This window comes from Trifolium pratense, linkage group LG3 (assembly GCF_020283565.1).
Source record: "Trifolium pratense cultivar HEN17-A07 linkage group LG3, ARS_RC_1.1, whole genome shotgun sequence".
NCBI lineage: Eukaryota > Viridiplantae > Streptophyta > Magnoliopsida > Fabales > Fabaceae > Trifolium > Trifolium pratense.
The window spans coordinates 14,851,071-14,870,262 of record NC_060061.1 but is presented as its reverse complement, the minus strand read 5'-3'; the positions used below and the strand labels follow the sequence as shown (position 1 = coordinate 14,870,262).

Sequence of the window (19,192 nt, the reverse complement as noted above, 5' to 3'; positions counted from 1 at the left end):
ATGCTAAACAGTGCCCCCGGGGCACTGGTTAAGCATCTTAAAATAGAAATTCTGTCTCGAAATGCGTACATTCAATGCCTCAAAAGTACAAAAAATTGTCTTTTCAATATAAATTTTATTTTTTATTTCCTTTCTAGGTATGCTTAACAAGTGCCCTGGGGGCACTGTTTAGCATGACAAAAAAAAAATATTTCTAATAATAATGTAATTTTAAAATAAGTTATTTCGAACATGATACATCAACTTTTGAAAAAAATAAAAAATAAAAATGAAAAAATAATATTTAAATGACTAAAGTTTGAAGAAAAAATTTAGAGGACTAAAAATGAAATTTGCTATAATCTTAATTTTATTTTTAAAAAGGAAAAAAAAGTGATGTCATCTGGCATATTCTGGACCATTTGATGGATCTAACGGTGCAAAAAATAGAGAAAGTTACATGCTTTTCCCGTAGTAAAGTTAGACCCCAAGCACAAGACACAGGGTTCTACCGCCATTCTGGTTTTATACTGAGCTCCGCCTCTCTTTCTCTCATCTCGCCGGTGGACTCCTCACCAGCAGCGGTGACTTCTCTCTCGTTCTTAGGTTTGTATCATTCAATTGAAATTCATAACTTATTATTATAAACATGTTCCATTTCCTTTCTTTATTAGCCTTCATTAATTTGTTTTTATTATTCTAATGAAAATCTCAGTTAATAATAATGTTATGCTTTTTTGAATACATAAATGTGTGATAATGATAATGATATTCATCCATTGTTCATTGCACAGGTTTTGTGGTAATTTCAATTCAACTAGCTTTGTGCTTCAACAATGGCTGATGAATCGGGAAAAGAAGCTGAGAAGCCTCAGATTCAGCCCATAGGTTTGCCCACTGTCGAGGAAATTCGTGGCCAAGACATTTGGAATAATTGCGCTGTGCGCAGTGTCGTTAGTGGTGTCATGGGTATGCTCATTCAACTCTCCCTTTCTTTATTCTGTTTGATCCATGTATTTGATTTTATCTAGTAGGAGAATGCTTTGGGCTCTGTTTGTTATAAAATAGCGGATAGCTTATAGCGGATAGCTTATAGCGGATGAGCTTATAGCGGTTAGCTTATAAGCTTGTTTTTAGCTTATAGCGAATTAGCTAACTGATTGAATTTGTAGTGTTTGGTAAAATTAATGGTTGAACTACCTTATAAGAATGAAATGACATAAAAAAGGTATGTTTAATTAATATTTAATTTTTTTCAAGTAAGATGATACGGTTAAAATTGGAGGAAAATATGATAAGCTATAAGCTCATAAGCTACTTGAAATAGCGTTTCAAAACAAGCTATAAGCTCGTTTTTAAAAACTGTTACCAAACAGAGCTTTTAGCTTATAAGCTAAAAGATATAAGCTAGCTTATTGGCTTTCCCAAACAGAGCCTTGGTGATTGTTGTTGTAACGTCAGTTTGAACAAATCAATACAATGATACCAACAAAAATCCTTACTCCTCATTACATATAATTTTCTAGTGAACGCATTTTGCAAAATAAAACGAAGGGATCTGGAAATTTCTTATTGTACAAATGTCAACATAGCCAAATTACTATGAAATATCAAATGTCATTGAAGAATAATTTCAGATTTAGAGACATTGCAAGCTGTTGAGATATGTATTGTAAAATAATTGTTTGTTGGGATTCATGTGATAAATTCCAGGAGGTGGTCTCGGCATCTTCATGGGATTGTTTCTTGGAGCATTGGACAACCCACTAATGCAGGAGGAAATGACTGGCAAACAACAGCTTATATTTCAAGCAAAGCAGATGGGGCGAAGGAGTTTGAGTTCAGCCAAAGCATTTGCTGTTATGGGTTTTGTATTCTCAGCTGCTGAGTGTGTTGTTGAGAAGGTCTAATGGATTTGGGAATGTAAATATATATTTACATCAAGCACGTGAGTTTAATTTTTCTTCCTATCATCCGTGTTCTTTTGTTTTCAGGCCCGAGCTAAACATGACATCGCAAATACTTTTGTTGCTGGATGTGCTACTGGAGGTGCTATATCAGCTAAAGGTAACCCTCTTTTTCATTCATTTTCTGTCATTTATTATGTTTTTGTCTCTCATAACCTGTATTTAAGAAATGAGGGGCAGGCATGGCATGGCATGGCATGCCTCCATAAGAAAACCAATGGCAAATGACCAGAAGTGACTACCCTAATGATTGCTTCTTCTTGGTTGCTAAGGAGGCATTGAAACTAAATTTTAGCTAAATGGTATACCTTCGGTTGTTGTGAGCTTATATACTCTAGTCCTGTAGTTCTGTTTGGTAAAATGATTAACTTCAAGCAAGATTGAGTTTATGCTCTGCTCTGTCTTTCACCATAGTATAATCCAGATCACTATAAACACTTAATTAAACTTAATTCAAAGTCCATAATAAAGTCATACATACACAATCACAAGTGATAAATTAACAAGTTAAGCCAGAGCATTAACAAGTGCAACTTAGCAACTCCAAATATACAAATACAAAGCACCAAATTTTTAGTAAGTGGCAAGACATAAACGCCAAAATTAAGTAGTCAAATTTTAGATATCTAATCTAGACAATCTTTCAAGTTAAAATGACTGATCCCACCAATCTTACAAGTAAGATTGTCGATCCCACAGAATCCTACCAGATTGCAATTCTGCCTGTTATTTGCATCGTCCAAGTTGTCAAGGATCTTATGAGCAATATTGCAATTTTGACTATATTGGCAAATAATTTCAACGTATTATTACAACCCTAGTCTTTCTCAAAAAAATTTAAGTGTGTTGCATGGTGTGGGGGTTTCTTTGTATGGTTTTTGGTGTCTGGGATGGTTAGAAATTTAGAAAGAAGAATATTTATAGGAGTGACTTAGGTGGGTGCAAAGGTGGATTTTGTTTCTTTTAGGAGATGGGGTTGAGCACTTATGGGATAAAATGTATGGCAACAAAGGTTGCAATTCGACGTCATTGTCTTTGTTGTGCATACTCAAGGAGATGGGGTTGAGCACTTGTGGGATAAGTGAGTAATGGTGATGGGATGCATGCAGACATACTCATGAGCTGGGCTTGCTTGCATTTAGAAGAGAGAATGCTACTTAACACTTTAACTGAGCCAAGCTTGAAGCTACATATACTGTTACCGTATTCTCAATAGGGTCTCCTTACTGAGGTGTTACTAAAAACCTTAATGCAGTGCCCTAATATTAAGAGCCAACAAACCACTGAAACGGTAGTGCCTTACTCAAGGAACTGTTTCTCTAATTCTTCATTGAGTGCGGTGCAAAGGGAGTTTGGTGTGGATGGAGAGCACAAAGTGGTGTTCATCAAGTGTCTAGAGGTTTTCTGTGTTTGCAGTGGCTTAACAACATTTATCTTGTATTTCACCCAAAACATAAGGTTATTGGTAGAAATATTTTTTTTATCCCTTTCAAAGTTGTTTTCTATTTAAATATAAGTTAGGGCTGTTGATGAAAATTGAAAACCAAAAATCAGAATACGCAATTGTAGCTGCAAGTTTTCATAGGGTTCTGACAGTGGTCCAATATGGATGCAGTGCTTTGATATAGGTGCTGTATTTTTAGTTTTAGGTCTTGTTGGTTTACTCATCTCTTTCCTCGTTCTTGAAGAAATTTGTGCATTGTAGGCTGTTAAAATGAAAAAGCAAATTGATTTAAAAAAGAGAAAAGAAACAATTATCAGGCCGGATAAAGAACTTGCAAACCAAGAATTGAAACCCTTAATGCTCCTTGATAATTCTACTCTCTCCCTGTGTTTCGCAATGACATTTGTTAATGTTTTCCAATGTTTTTGTGTGGTTGTAGGTGGTCCAAAAGCTGCATGTATGGGTTGCGCTGGCTTTGCAGCATTCTCTGTCGTAATAGAGAAGTTTTTGGAGAGGCATCAATAAGTGAACTGACTTGGACCAGTTTTGTATTCTTCAATCATAGTTTGACTTCTTGATAAAAATACTTTACTCATAATGATAAAGGGGCATGATAGGGAGAAACATGAATTGCATTATTAATCACATCTGTAATTTATTTGTATACAATGTCATTGATGGATGCATTCTCCGAACTTGGGAAAGCTCTTTGTAATGACATGATTTAGTATTGGAAAATGCTTAGCATTACGAAAACGCGAGGAGCAATAATTGCGATAGACTCTAGTGTTTAGCACCGGTGCTTAGTAGTATTAGTTAGTTTAAATAGTTTTTTCTTTGTAATTCATTCTTATTTTTGAAAGTTTTTATGACGCTTATGTACCCTTGTCATATCTATTTAAGTGAAAAATGTATTAAATTTTGGTTCTTGGGTAAAAAATTATATTCAATCATGAAAGACTAAAATCCTGGAAATTTTGCAAAGACACATTCTGGGTTTATTCAGGTGAGAATTGTATCGAAACCAATCAATTGAAGAGAAATAAACCGAGTACAAACAAATGCAGAACCCTTTAAAAAAAAGCCATAAACATACCATATAATTGTAGTATACATTACCTTGACATATATTTCCTTCAATTTACCAAAAGAAAACAAAACAAATGTGTATTGAAGTACAATATTTGTCTAAGGAAGGTCTTATTTTCCTTAACTAGACTTAGTACTTTACATGGCTTGTTTTCAAACAGAAAGCAACAGTACATGATGTAATTGGCTCATCAACGACCTAGAAAGGAAGGGAAATCATTCTCTTCTTCTCACAGTCCTTTAAATCAAATTTTATTTATTTAAGTAATTGTAACCTGCAGGACACACAGACAAACTCAAATGAAGTAGCTTTTATAATAAAATATAATATTGATTAAAATAATATATAGTAAAATGAATTCATTACGGTGAAACCTACACTGCCTCTTGATAATTTAGAAATATTTATCCAACGACCAATGAGTATCAGACAAGTATTACTGGCTTCACCGTTTTACAATAACTCATGCTAAAACCTTGGATGATATGATATATTTAAAAGGAAACTAACTAACCCCAAGTTGAGAGATGTGTCACTGTCATCAAAATAAGATGATGATCCGCTAATAACAGATTCCAATGATTGTTGCATATGTCCACTTATAAGGTCTGGTACCTAAATTCACATGTAGTATTTCATTATTATTACTATGCTGCTGTGAATTATCCATCCAAAGATTGTATTGAGTACACATGATGAGTTTGAATAAGCTTACCACATATTTCAATCTTTGGTTTTCTTCTATCAGTTTCACTTCCTGTATGTGTAATATAATATAATAAAGCAGAGAGAGCCTTCATCAGTTCAACAATCATAAAAGCTGAATGATAACCTAATAAAATTGAATGATAATCTACTACTAACATAAAAAATATAGAACACTGACATTGCTGCATATTTATATAAAAGATTATACATGTGTGTCTAAGCTACGCAAGTTATTTAATTAAAAAAAAATTTTAAAACAAGATACAATACTATTTGATCTTTATTTATTCATCTACTATTGAAAAAACTAAAAATATTGTAATCAAAATGTAAAGACTTTAATCTCTCAATGATCAACATTTTTTTTGACACATCTTTAACCTTTGTGGACAAATCTTATGGTCTAAGGAGAGCAGAAGCAAAGAAAAAATTTTTTGGAACACTTGTCCGACACGTGTTGTACGAGTATTTTATAGGTGTCGGACACCTATGTAAGGGAAGTGAAAGTACATTTGATATCAACAATCTACTCCTCAAATGTAAAATCCTACATTAATACGTCACTATATATCCTTATGAATAGGTCACCTTATACTTGTGCAATCACACATCATTGATTTGTATCTATTATAAGTCAAAATTGATTTTCGCATCAAATTTTTCTATATCACTTGAAAAACTTGACAGGACACATGTATCCATATTGTAAACCAAGCATAAGATAGGTTATTAGGAAAGAGAGGCAAGTCACAATGGACACGTTTAAATAACAAGTCTTGTTTAATCAGAAATTTTTTGAAACAACACTTTCATAGTATGACTCTTCTTTTATGATGTCAAAGATTAGACAATGTTGTCTCCTTAAAGCATACTAATAAATTAATATTCATATTAAACTAAAGTTTTGATACCGATTGTTGGATAAAAAACAACATAGAAAATAAGGAAGACCATCACAATACAAGAATATAACTTATAAAACTCTAAAACCAATGAGAAATCATGTTTGTTGTCTAATAACAACTAGAGAATAAGTTATAAAACACCTTTTAATATCGTTTATATTAATCTAGAGTATCTCTAGGATCAGATTATAAATAAGGATTATCAATAGGAGGGGACACAATTCTTGTTATATTTTTTATAATTGGTGCACTAATCTTCTAGCTTATTTAGAAGGTATTTGATGTTTTCTTGTAATTGTAAGGGTTAAAGTACCCCTAGTACTTTCTTAATACAAATTTTTGCTTATAAAAAAAATTATAAATAAGGATTAATATCAAATCTTTTATAACACAATACTTTTTCTCTCATTATCAATAATATTCAAAACTCTTTATTATTCGATTATAAAAATAAATTAAAAAACTCTTATTATCATGTTGGAACATGATGTTAAAATCGAAGGAAAAACTTGGTATGGAAATTAAACACAAGTTATGAACTAAGAGAAGTGTGAATTGAAAAAAGCATTTTTAAGTCCAACATTGAAGAGAACACACCTCTTAGAAGTGTTTATATATAGAAAAGTGTCCTCTTGGGATGTGCCCCAAGGGGTACCCAGTTTTTTAAACGGGTGACCACGCACTCCTTATCAAATATCACGCGCGCGCGCCGCCGCCGTCCAGCCGGCCCAATGGCTTGAGCTTGGGCCTAGGTGATATATTAATTTTTTAATGCTAAGAAAAAGAAAATATTATTTTTCTTTACGTGTACGGGTGTGCGTGAGCAAGTCAGAGGCGGTTATCTGCGTCAGCATCTATATATGTTATGCTTTGCCTTATTTTACTGATCACGTTTTCATCTAATAAGGCTCAATTGATTCCTATTATTCGGTCGCCACTTACTCGTTAAATAGTAGTTCCTTTATTCATTCATCAGTTCAAAAAAATATCACAAATTGCTTTTGTTTTCTTCTCTCTGCTTGTTTTTTTCACTGGAAAAAAAAAATTATTTTCCTTATTGTTTCATCGAGTGGCTCTGCAGCCATATTGAATTGATGCTTTTGCATCAATTATTGATTGATTCATCGAATCAATAGAGAAGGGTGTATCTCTGCCCGAATTCTACAGTGCAGTAGCAATTTGGTACTTAATTTGTGAAGGTTGTTTTATCCTGGAGACGTTGATCGTCTACCTTGCACAATTTTGGGTAGTGCCGTGAAACGTAAAGAGAGCATATTCACCCGCGACTCAGCCGATAAATTGTTCAGTAGTAGCTTTTTCGAAAAACTGTTTTTTAAAAATCAAAAACAACATATCCTCTCTTCTACTATTTACCTAAATCTCACAAATTCATAGGTCTTTTACAAAATTTTACAATATATATATTGCCTATTTTATCATGATATATATATATATATATACACACACACACACACACACGTTATTTCCAACATTGTATACGGTTAGGATATGATGAAGTTTTTAGGCTAAATTGCATTTTTGGCCCCCTAAGTTTTACAAAATTGCGATTTTGGCCCCCTATGTTTCAAAATAGCAGTTTTGGTCCCCTATGTTTGCCCTCTTTTGCAAAAGGCCAATTTTGACCAAGTCAACGCTGATGTGGCAAATCACTTAAGTGACTCAGCTGCCACGTCAGCTTTTTTTACCACCTAATACTTAACAAAAAAATAAAAATAAAAAAATAAAAATGAATGGAAAGGAAGCTTCAATTTCACATATATATATATATATATATATATATATATATACTCTGTAAAAAAATTCACATATAGACACATTTCGGCGTCATAAGCGGTGGTGCCCTTAGTACTCAGTACTCACAATGAAGTTGAGCTTCAAATCAACTCTCCCAGATAGAGTTTAGGGAAAAGAGAAAGATTGGACAATGGATGTTTTTGGTGTTTTGTGGTGTTTGTTTATGGGTGTTCTTAAGATTTGTGCTAATGGTTATTGAAAAAGCTCAATCTTATCATATAACTTTAGTATCTTTTTTGTATGATTATTGTTTCTTATGAAATATTTAATTAGAGATTTTGAAATATTCAATTTAATCTTTGAAAGAGTTAAGTTCTGTACTTTTGTAAATTTGGAAGAGTCAACATGGTATTACTAATGCTAATACTAAGTTTTCAATTTGCATCTTCTTGTGAGTATATTGGTTTTAGTTTCTGGTTGCGTGGAATAATGTCTGCCTTTATGCATGCTACTGAGTTGTTTGGAACAATATAGGAATTGTTTAAATTTCTCAACTCTTGCAGTATTACTTTGTCAACTATAATGAGGTGAAGAACTTAATCAAATCTATTACCTTGTCAACTATAATGAGCTTAGAGGTAGAAGAAGATGAAGTTCGGTGACTTCTTTCCATTCCTTTTTATTTTTTTGTTAAGTATTAGGTGGCAAAAAAAGCTGATGTGGCAACTGAGTCACTTAAATGATTTGTCACATCAGCGTTGACTTGGTTAAAATTGACCTTTTACAAAAGAGGGCAAACATAGGGGGCCAAAAATGCTATTTTGAAACATAGGGGGCCAAAATCGCAACTTTGTAAAACTTAATGTGCCAAAAATGCAATTTAACCAAGTTTTTATAACAACAAATAAATGATATTTAAAAAGTATGATGCATTTACCTTTCTCTTAAGGGTGTTGATGTCTTGCATAAACATTTCATCCTAAAACATATATCAGTATATCCAAAAATGTCAGAAGCATGGATAGATGCATTTTCACACAACCAAAACCATTATAAGGAGAAGATATATAGTGCAATACTGAGGATACAAACCTTTATTTTTGAAACACTGGACAAACTTCTTTGAAGTATAGCCTCTAGTTTCTGGAGTTCTTGTACTGTCAATTCTTGCAGATCTTCTCCATTCAAATGCCTGTGTTCAAGGTGTAAACTAAGTCTATGTTAGGGCTCGTTTGGCCCGACTTTTTTTAGAGCTTATGCAAATATCTTATGCAATTTTTATATATTATTATAAGTTTGTCAAGGTAGTTTATGTTAAAATAGCTTATAAAATTACAATTTTCACTAGTGTGAACTTATAAAATAGCATAAAAACTAATTTATATAGCATAAGTTGTTTGCATAAGCTCTAAAAAAAAGCTGGGCCAAACGGACTCTTAATATAGTTAATTAACTTTAGGAATAAAAGTACTATATATAGCACTGTACCTCACTTCACGAGATTTATCTTCTAATTTCTTGCACAAAGTGTTGTAATTGGAGTCACTCTCAACCTGTACATTAAAGGTCCAAAAAAGATGCATTCCTTTTTGTCAATCACATTTCATAAACGCAATTTTCCTTGTTTTGCTTTATTTTAAGTATACATTTTTAAATGATATCAGAGTTTTTTTAAGATCTGTTAAGCCACTTGCTATCTAGCCACTCACCCACCATTTATATATACGCACCAAGCCTAATAGTGTTGAATAACCATTGCCGGTTTTGTAGCTCAAGTAGTCCAATCTAAATAAGTTGAAGTTAATTTACCTGAAGCTGATCAGTAGATGGGTGGTCCATGAATCTATGATTTGCTGAATATCCATTACGCCTTTCAATTACTTGTTCTATACTGAAAACAACAAAACACATTATATAAGGATCTAGTTTCATGTGAATCAATTATCCATGCTGATGAAATATGAGAACTATATATATATATATAACCAATATTGTACTATGGCCATACTATATATTTAGGTTTTGGTACACATATTTCTTTTTAGAAATTGTTGAATCAATGAATTCCAATTAATGATTTTGTAAACATGACCCCCAATTTGTGGAAGGATCGTGCGGAACGGATTAAGATTTTGTCTTAGAGGTGATGATTATCTCTATTTATAAATTCATGTTCAAGTTATCTCACTTGGTGCATGGGTATAAATGGTAGATAGCTTGATAGCGAAAACCTAATAGCAGGTGATCCAACGGATCTCGAAGAGTTCTAATATCATCTCATAATTAGGAGTAGGGCATCACTCAACCGTATAAATTTGGTTTGTAAGGTGAGAATTGCATTCACTTATAAACTCGTGTCCATACCATCTCACACCCCAACGTAGAACTTCTTGACCAAAACCACAAAACTATACATGCATATTTTATTATTAAATATTTCAAAAAGCTAAAGATCAAAATTTGTTGTTACAAAAAAATGATAGAACTAAATCTTTCAATTATTAGGAAACCCTAGAGGCTCTCCTTGTTGTGGGACCATCGTCGTAAATAGTAATTTAGGCCAACATCAATTAGTTCCGGATGTCCAATTTCAACTTGGACTCCAAAATAGACTATGTGCACGAGATAACGTTAGAATAACAACTTCTAACATAACATAAGAGAAAATAAACGATAAAGTGAAAATGGTAAAACACGAAGTTCGGCCAAGTATGTTTGTGTTTTTTACTTTGAGTGTGTTTGGATTTAGCTTATTTTTTAGCTTATTTTTTAGCTTATGAAAATAACTTATATAAATAAATAAAGTTTTATGTTAATTTATAAGTTTTCACTAACAAAAATTGTATCATTAAGGTGGATAAGTGGGATAATCGGGGTTCGAACCCCGACTCTCTGCATATATAATGCAATGTCTCTGTCAGCTGAGTTAAGCTCACGAGACCTCATAAACTATCTTTAAAAGCTTATAATATTGCATAAAAGTTTATTTATAAGCATAAATTATTTCTCGTAAGTTTAAAAATAAGTCAATTCAAATGGATCCTATATAAAGCATGTGTAGTTTCATTTTATTTTATTTTTGGTAAAGGTTGTAGTTTCATTTTATTGATAGTAAATGAATTAGAGTTTACATTGTTACACAACTCATAAATACTCCAGTCCAAATTACACGAATATATACAAGAGCCTTCGCCACCGGCACCCCCAATCAAGAATTAGGGTTTAGAAGGCACATGGATTAGTGGAAAATCCGATTGAAAACTTCATAATGTGTAAAATTTTTAGACAAGGAAATTCACTCTCACCTTTTATTATTGTTATAGAGGGACTTGTAGGATTAGTTAACAAGGTGATCTTTTGTGAGGTATAAAATGGATTGAAATTTCATATTTCCTTGAGTTTGCTGAAAATACAATTATATGTTGGGTGAAGGTTCATTAATGGAAAACTTGTGGAGCTAGCCTAAAAAATATACGAAGATCTTTGCAGAAGACACACACACTATGACATTAGGTTCAAATTTTAAGAGAGTCTTCAAAGACGACACTCTTCTTGACATATACAATTTAGTCAATATAATCATTGTCTTCTCTAATAGTATGGATGAAAGACAAATTCCAATTCAAATGAAAATGGTGTCGGATGCCGGACCTGATAAATAGAAGACCCATTTCTTTATTTTTTAATGACAAATTGTTAATATGTTAATGGTTATGTTAGTTTTTTTACACCTTATTGGATCTTAAACTCTAGATTTCCAACTCTTTTAACTATTATCTCAACTAGTTCAATCAGTTGAGCTACTCATCTCATCCAAAGACCCATTTCTAACCAACTCAATAACACAAGTAGAAACTAACTCAATGATGATATTTGTATAAAAAAGCATTTTGGTTAATTTGAGAATATTTTTTCATTTGTGTTTTTGCTAATATATCAATAGAAATATACTAATATATTCATTTTCTTATTTTTGAAACTAAAGGATAAATAAATAAATACAATAACATATATCCTTAATTAATAATGCAAGAAGTAATAAAATCATAATTAAATCTCCCTAATCATATAAATGTGGCAAAGGAATACTATTTCTCTTTCTTTGTACATATACATGAGTGAATATATATATATATATATAAGAAAGAAGTACATACCTTGAAGTACTAGCATACTCAAAGAGCTTACCAGTTGCAGAAAAAACCATAAGAGCAATGTCTGCATCACAAAGAGTTGAAAGCTCTTGAGCTTTCTTGAAAAGCCCTTTCCTCCTCTTAGAGAAAGTCACTTGCCTCGAACTTATGTTATCGATTTTCTTTATCTCTATTTTCTTTCTAGTCATGATAATTATATAATAATATTCCTCCCTCTCTATCAAAAAAATTAAACAATATTAAAACATCAACCAAAATCATCAAACATCTAAAATAAAACTTGAAAAATGAGCATACATACAATAATAATAATACTTATGTTATCGAAAATTAGGTTAGTTTATTACATGGAAGATAGTACAAATTTTTTTACTTGAGTTGATAAAAACATAAATAGAAAGTGGAAAGCAGAGAGAGAATTGAGAAATGCTAAAAAAAGAAAGCAGTTAATTTGAATGAAACAGCAAGAGAGAGAGGATAATTAGGTAAAAGCGGATCTTACAAGAGGGAAGGGAGGAAACGGGACAGTTGTTGCTGAAACGGGTGATTGAAATGAATCAGGTGATTGCCAGTTCACAGACTCGGAAGATATAATAGTAATAGTAATAAAATTGATGATGATGTGATTGTGATTGTGATTGTGATTGTGAGGATGAGCTTATTCCCTTTCTTTTTATGTTCATGTTCATGCTTTTGTACAATACTTATAATACTTTTAAATAGTTTGGTTGCTAGAATTTTATTTTTAAGATAAATAAGTTGAAGTATCAGGATTTGAATCCTGATCTTTGCAATATCACTGTCAATTGAATTATGTTCATGGTGATATACTCGTGTTAGATTTTAATTAGGCTTATATATGATTTTTGGTCCCTCAAATATGTCTCTTTTGATTTTGAATCCTATAAAAAAAATTAGTTTACAATGAGTTGAAAATCGAACTCAAGATCTTTAGTATACTACCCAAATCTCTCACAACTAAACCAAATCTAGTGACATATCAAATTTCTGATTATTTGGCGGATGTTAAATAGACTTCGTTTGCTAACGTGAATATTTTAATAACATTTCCATTTAAATTTTCATTTTTAAATTAAATTCTCATTTTTCTTATAAAAATAAAATTAATTAAAAAAAAAGAATTTGGTACGTTTAAAATAGAAAGTGGTAAATGAAAAATTAGGGTTTATCGTTTGTTGAAAAAAGAAGTGCGAAGAGAAACAAATGAAGTCTACTCAGCATCTACCAAATCATCAGAAACTTGGCATATCAGCAAAAAATCCAGTTAAGGGACTATTTTAAAAGTTGTGAGATTTTGCAAAGACTATAATCAATTTTTTTTACAGACCAAAATCAAAACGTGACATATTTGTAGGAACCAAAATTATATTTAGGTTTTTTATTTACTACAGTGTTTTTTTTTCGCATAAAATACTAAGTACAAAGTCTAGTACTTATCATCTTATTCTTTCTCCTGCCTTAAAATTAAAAATCTTATTCTTTACAATGCTAAGAAAAAACAAAAGAAACAAAAGAAAAAGACTAGAAACTAAGAGAAATTATATGGACACAACCATAAATAAGTATTTCTTAGGCACACTCAAGCTAAAAAATTAAATAGAAAATAAGTGAAGTAATACTAACTCATGTGACTATTTTATTTTATTTTTTATTTTTTTGATTTGTGTGTCTAAATCTTGTGCCAAATATTTGTGCTTAGGTAAAAAACTAATATCTGAAAAACATAAAGTTTCAACTAAATCATTTTTTTTTTAAATGTAAAAAAAATATAGAATTTTTAAGTTTGAATTCAGACTACTACATATTACTAATATTTTTGTAGTAGTTATCAATTAAATTACGGTGAACATTCTTCTGATATACATCTTATTTGGACATGTACCGATATATAGTTTATGTGGACAATTCTAATAACTGCACCAATATTTAATATAAAAAAAATTAATAAGTATCATCTATGAATCTATCATGATTGTCCATCTCAATAAGTATTCCCGTACATATTTAAATAAACGTATGCTGAAAAATTAACCTTAAATTATACTCCATCCATATTAAATTATAAGAGAGAGAAAAAAAAACACTTATTAAAAAAAATGATAATTTAAAATATGTTTAATTAGTAAAATGATCTTTTAAAGACATTTTTGGTTTCAAATTGGTCCCTTAAAGAAAAAAATGTCTGAATAGGTCCTTTAAAGAGAAAAATGTCTGAATAGATCCTTTAAAGACATCTCCGTTAAGAGGAGTGCTAGCAACACACTCTTTAACAAACACACTTTAACACACTCTCTTCTATTGGTTAAAATTTATATGAGTCCCATAAAAGTTCTATGGGTCCACATTTTTTTATGGGACCCATGTGAATTTCAACCAATAAAAGAGAGTGTGTTAGAGTGTGTTTATTAAAGAGTGTGTTGCTAGCATTATTCCTCTGTTAATCAGTTTGGTCCATAAAAAAGGTTTGAATAAGGACACGGATATATCTTTAAGGGACCTATTCGAACTTTTTTCTTTAAGGGACCTATTCGATCCTTTTTTCTTTAAAGGGCCAATATAAAACCAAAAATATTTTTAAAGAATATTTTATTAATTAAGTATTTAAAATATGTTTCGTGGATTTTCCTCGAATTTCTGTGGGAGTATTTACGAGACTGAGCAACACACGTTCTAAAATTCATTTTCAACACACTTTTATATCGGTTAAGATCACGAGTCCAACCAAATGAAAGCATGTTGAAGAGGTACTATATTTTTGGCTAAAAAGAGTACTACAGTATATATCTATTTGAAAATAGAGTATAGTATCTAAATATAATGTTTAAAAATTTAAATGCATCTATTTTAAAAAATATAAATCTATATATATTTTTTAACATGTACCATTAGAGCATGTGAAGCCTCGATACTCATTTGATACTATTCGATACACGTATCGGAGAAGTATCGGAAATTAATATTATTTTTTTAAAAAAATATAACTGATACGTGTCGAATATTTCTCCGATACGCGTATCGGAAAAATATCGACCAATTAATGCTCTTTGATGATGGAAACGTAGGGAATGAGACTGAGTATTAAATGTTAGAGTATGATGTTACCAACTATGTCTTTTTCGAGTAGTACGTAGTTTTTATATAAGCAAATGTTTAATATATTATATTGTTATGTTAGTTTTTCTCCTTGTCAGGACTTGAACCCTGATGTCAAACTCTTTAACTCTTAGCTCAACTAGTTTAACCAGTTGAGTTACTTATCTCACTCCCTTTTTGGGTAGTACTTAACTTAAGATATGTAATTGTCACTTGTTTGCTCAATTTGAGTAATTTGAATGTTAATTTTATCATTATCGATTTTAGTTATGTTTATATATTGTGTATTTATATATTTAATTTTTCAATAACGTATCCTGGCCGTATCGGATCGAGAATTTTGAAAATTTTCTTATATTTCCGTATCAGTGTCATATCAGTATCGTCTCACGTATCAAGACTTCATAGCATCATTATGAGTTGCTCTTTCACAATGACCAAGAATATTGTGTCGAAAGACAACCGATAATTCACTCTCTAGTCTCTACATCATTCACAAACTTAAAGTCGGTTTCTCTGCACAATAAAGTCGGTGTCTCGTACGGTCGTACCGTAAGCATTTTAGAATTTTTATGAGTTATTTTAATATTTAAAAAATATAGTTAAGTGGTTTAAATAATTTTTTAATGCAAAAGTAGTTTAAATAATTAAAAAGCATAAAATAATATAAAAATTAAATGAAACCCATTTAAAAAACTTAATAAAAAATATCATATATGTAAGTTATTTACGTAGTAGTTTATTCTCATTAATTATTCCATTAATATCTCAAATTATAGTGTAAGGTTTCATCCATTTTTTACTTGTTTTTCTCTTACATTAATTTCTCGTATACCTCGTAAAGTGACTTCCGTACAGGTAGGCATCTTGCATGCATCGATGGCAAAGCATTGACAACTGAAGCACCTTCGTACTCAGAGCCAACCCTCGTACAGGCATGGTATGGTAGCCATTTATTTGTGGTCCCATGCACATGTTTTATGCCGACACTCATAAAGGACTACGATCCAAAATTTTCAAAGAAAATAGACCTTCCCTTAATATAAGCCCTCTTTGAAATTTTTCATGAATATTAAAAAAAAGTTGATAGTATAATAAATGTGTATTTTTTGGATATTACAATTATTATATTGTCCTTTATAAAAAAATGTATTTATAGTTGACTTTACGCATTCCAATGCAAATTATGATTATGTTTGCAAAAGTAATGATAAATGTGTCTAGAGAATTGAAAATAGACTTATATTTAAGGACAAATTTTTTTTTTAAAAGGGTGTTTATAATTAGGGACGGAGGGAGTAATTAATACTCCTATGTGTAATATTTCACATCTTAATGCAATTTAAAAATAATAATTTTTTATTGGAAAATAATTATTATAGTACTTATTAAAAAAATTATATATTTAATATAAAATGTATAAGTTTCAATATAAATTTACTATTTTGAACTTTTTAACATTTGCAAATTTAAACGTATAGAAAACTCAATTATTTATGGTATCTATATAATTTTCTCCATTGTATATTGAAAAAAATTCACTTCTTTTGTCTCAAAAGTATTCCCTCCACATGTTACTTTATTTTTTTAATAGGGGTTTTCTATCATGTTCAAATTTGCATATTGAGAAGTTTAAAATAATAAATTTGTATATAAACTTGTGTATTTTATATTAAATGATTTTTTTTTTTCCTTCAAAAAAATAATAAAAAGTTTTTACTTTTAGTACTTGAATATTGTAAACAATTATGTTCTTAGTTTCAATAAGCTTTTTAAGTAAAAAATAAGTCTATTATATGTTTCTAACGTATTGCATTGTTACCTTTATAACATATTGTATAGTTAACTCAAGCGATTTTTAAGATGGTAAGATTGATTAACAGCTACGAGCATAAAAAAGATATTATTTTCATTGGTTGGAAGCAACCTCAAGAGAGTTTGGTAAAACTCAATTATGAATTTATGATAGTACTCATAAAACCCCAATTAATCTTTCGGAATTATGTGGCGGTTGTAACGACCCAAATTTATTATTCACTATTTAAGTGTTTAATTATTTGGTGACGTGGTTTTTAAGTAAGATAATAACTTTATGTTATTTATCGAGAGTTTTAGTTAACGCGCGAGTTAGTGAGAGTTAACGTGTTATTGGGCCAAGCCAATTGGGCTTGAGGCCCAATGGGCCTTGTGTGTGTGTGTGGCGCCATATGGCCATGAGAGGGAGAAGAGAAATTCATTTCTCTTTTGTCCTTGTGTTCTTGAGAGAAAGGAGAGAGCTTGAGGAGCTAGGGCGAGAAGAAGAGCTAGGGATTCAAGAGCTTCGTCGTGTTTTCTTCGAATTCAGGTAAGAGAGTAGATTTCATATTCGTGGGTGACTCGAGGAAGGGGAGAATGTCGATTTCTCCTCACCCGAACTTCCTCCACCCCATTTTCGTTTTAGCTTAGAACGGATTTTCTTGATGGAAATCGCTCCTAAGGTTCTTAATATGTTTAACATGCTTTTAACATGATTAATGAACGGATTTAATGGTTAAAAACGAGTTTATGAAAGATTAAACTCAAGAACTTTGTGTTCTTGAGAGTTTTGATGAAAAAGTGTTCAATCTTTACTTTTTCGATGTTTATGATGTAGATCTGAGAAATGAACTGTCCTTTTGTGTTTATCCATGTTTGTTATGCTTGAATACAAACTCTTTTGGGATTTATAACATGAAAAATGGGATTTTTGGGTGATTTGGTGTAGAAAACGCAAGTTTTGAACTGTCCTGACAGTAGACACTCGCCAAGCCTTCGCTCAGCGAACGTGTGGCGAACAGCTCGCCACAGCTCGCTGCAGCTCGCCACGAGCAGGTGTCTTCCTGGCGTTGTTCGCTTAGGCTCGCTGAGCCTTCGCTCAGCGAATAGTTCGCTGATGCTCGCCGATGCTCGCCATGAGCCAGTGACTTCCTGGTGAGGTTCGCTATGTCTTGCTGAGCCTTCGCTCAGCGAAGGTCTCTGTGACAACAATTTTTGTTAATTGTTTTAAGTGCATTTGGGCACTTGTAACATGGATTTAAGGTATCCTAACATGCAATTAAGTGTTTGTAACCATGATTGATTGCTTGTTGATGAATTATTGTTGATTGTGTTGATGATGTTTATTTAAATGTCAAAGAAGTATATTAAGGTGTTAATCAACTTAATAAAGAAGGATATTAGGATTATGTTATTCTAATAAAGAAGTATATCGAATTATGTTATTCGATAAAGACGGATATTAAGGTATTGATTATCTTAATAAAGACGGACGTTGGATAGTGTTCCACGTTATTGTTGATGGGCTATATGCCAAAATTGTTGATGGATATATTCATGAGTTTTGAGTGCATGCATCATGAATATTTAGGGATATTGGCTTGTCCAATAAAGACGGATGTCAAACTATATTTGTTTGATAAAGACGGATATCGGAGGTGAGATACTCTGATAAAGACGATGGTACCACATGCATTAGAGGTGTCTAGAGGACATAACATGAATGTGAAGCATTAGATTGCATTAGGGATTATGTGTGCATTTTATGATAAATGATGTTTGACACATACTTGGTAAATGTTGATTGTTAATCCGTATGTGAGGAGCAGAGTCCGTCATGACTATAAAATGAACAACGCAGGGTCCGTCATGACCATAATCTGAACAATGTATTTGTGGTGTTAGATTACATTAGGAACTTTATGTATATTCCTATTTGTAACTGAGTTATGTGATATTTGTTGATGTTTTGGTATTGTCCGAGACGACGTGAAACTATATGTTTGGTGTATTTTGTGGATGATTGATTATGTGATAATTGTTGACGTATAAGTGATGTTTGAATTATAATTTGTCTGGTAGATTATAATGGAATGATAGATGTTGGTGAATATGTATAGATGTATGAGATATGCATGAATATTGAGAAGTGTTTAAGTACCATTTACTTACACTTATATTTTGAGTATGTTATCTAACTCTCTTTTATGTGTTATGTGTTGGACCGTTGGGGGTCCAGATTCACAGGTTTTGTGGTTATCGATGTCAAGTCGTCGGTGAAG

General features: G+C 31.5%; 2 protein-coding genes across 3 annotated transcripts; one reads left to right on the top strand and one right to left on the bottom strand.

Annotated features, from left to right (window-relative positions):
• The first annotated feature begins 455 nt into the window (after nucleotides 1-455).
• LOC123912763 (mitochondrial import inner membrane translocase subunit TIM22-4-like) lies at nucleotides 456-4,265 on the top strand. 2 transcript variants are annotated; one of them, XM_045963328.1, is made up of 6 exons: nucleotides 456-585; nucleotides 774-948; nucleotides 1,693-1,883; nucleotides 1,974-2,046; nucleotides 3,830-3,955; nucleotides 3,989-4,265. In XM_045963328.1, the coding sequence occupies exons 2-5, from the start codon at nucleotides 816-818 to the stop codon at nucleotides 3,913-3,915; spliced, it is 483 nt and encodes a 160-aa protein (XP_045819284.1). In that variant the 5' UTR covers nucleotides 456-585; nucleotides 774-815; the 3' UTR covers nucleotides 3,916-3,955; nucleotides 3,989-4,265. The 2 variants fall into 2 exon arrangements, with proteins under 2 accessions (XP_045819284.1, XP_045819283.1); XM_045963327.1 differs by having other exon boundaries at nucleotides 3,830-4,265.
• Nucleotides 4,266-4,454: 189 nt separating this feature from the next.
• On the bottom strand, nucleotides 4,455-12,665 carry LOC123912762 (MADS-box protein JOINTLESS-like). Its single transcript, XM_045963326.1, has 9 exons — nucleotides 12,505-12,665; nucleotides 12,006-12,219; nucleotides 9,658-9,739; nucleotides 9,337-9,401; nucleotides 8,941-9,040; nucleotides 8,786-8,827; nucleotides 5,196-5,237; nucleotides 4,995-5,095; nucleotides 4,455-4,754 (listed from the first exon to the last, which is right to left on the bottom strand). The coding sequence occupies exons 2-9, from the start codon at nucleotides 12,188-12,190 to the stop codon at nucleotides 4,736-4,738; spliced, it is 636 nt and encodes a 211-aa protein (XP_045819282.1). The 5' UTR covers nucleotides 12,191-12,219; nucleotides 12,505-12,665; the 3' UTR covers nucleotides 4,455-4,735.
• Between the last annotated feature and the right edge of the window lie 6,527 nt (nucleotides 12,666-19,192).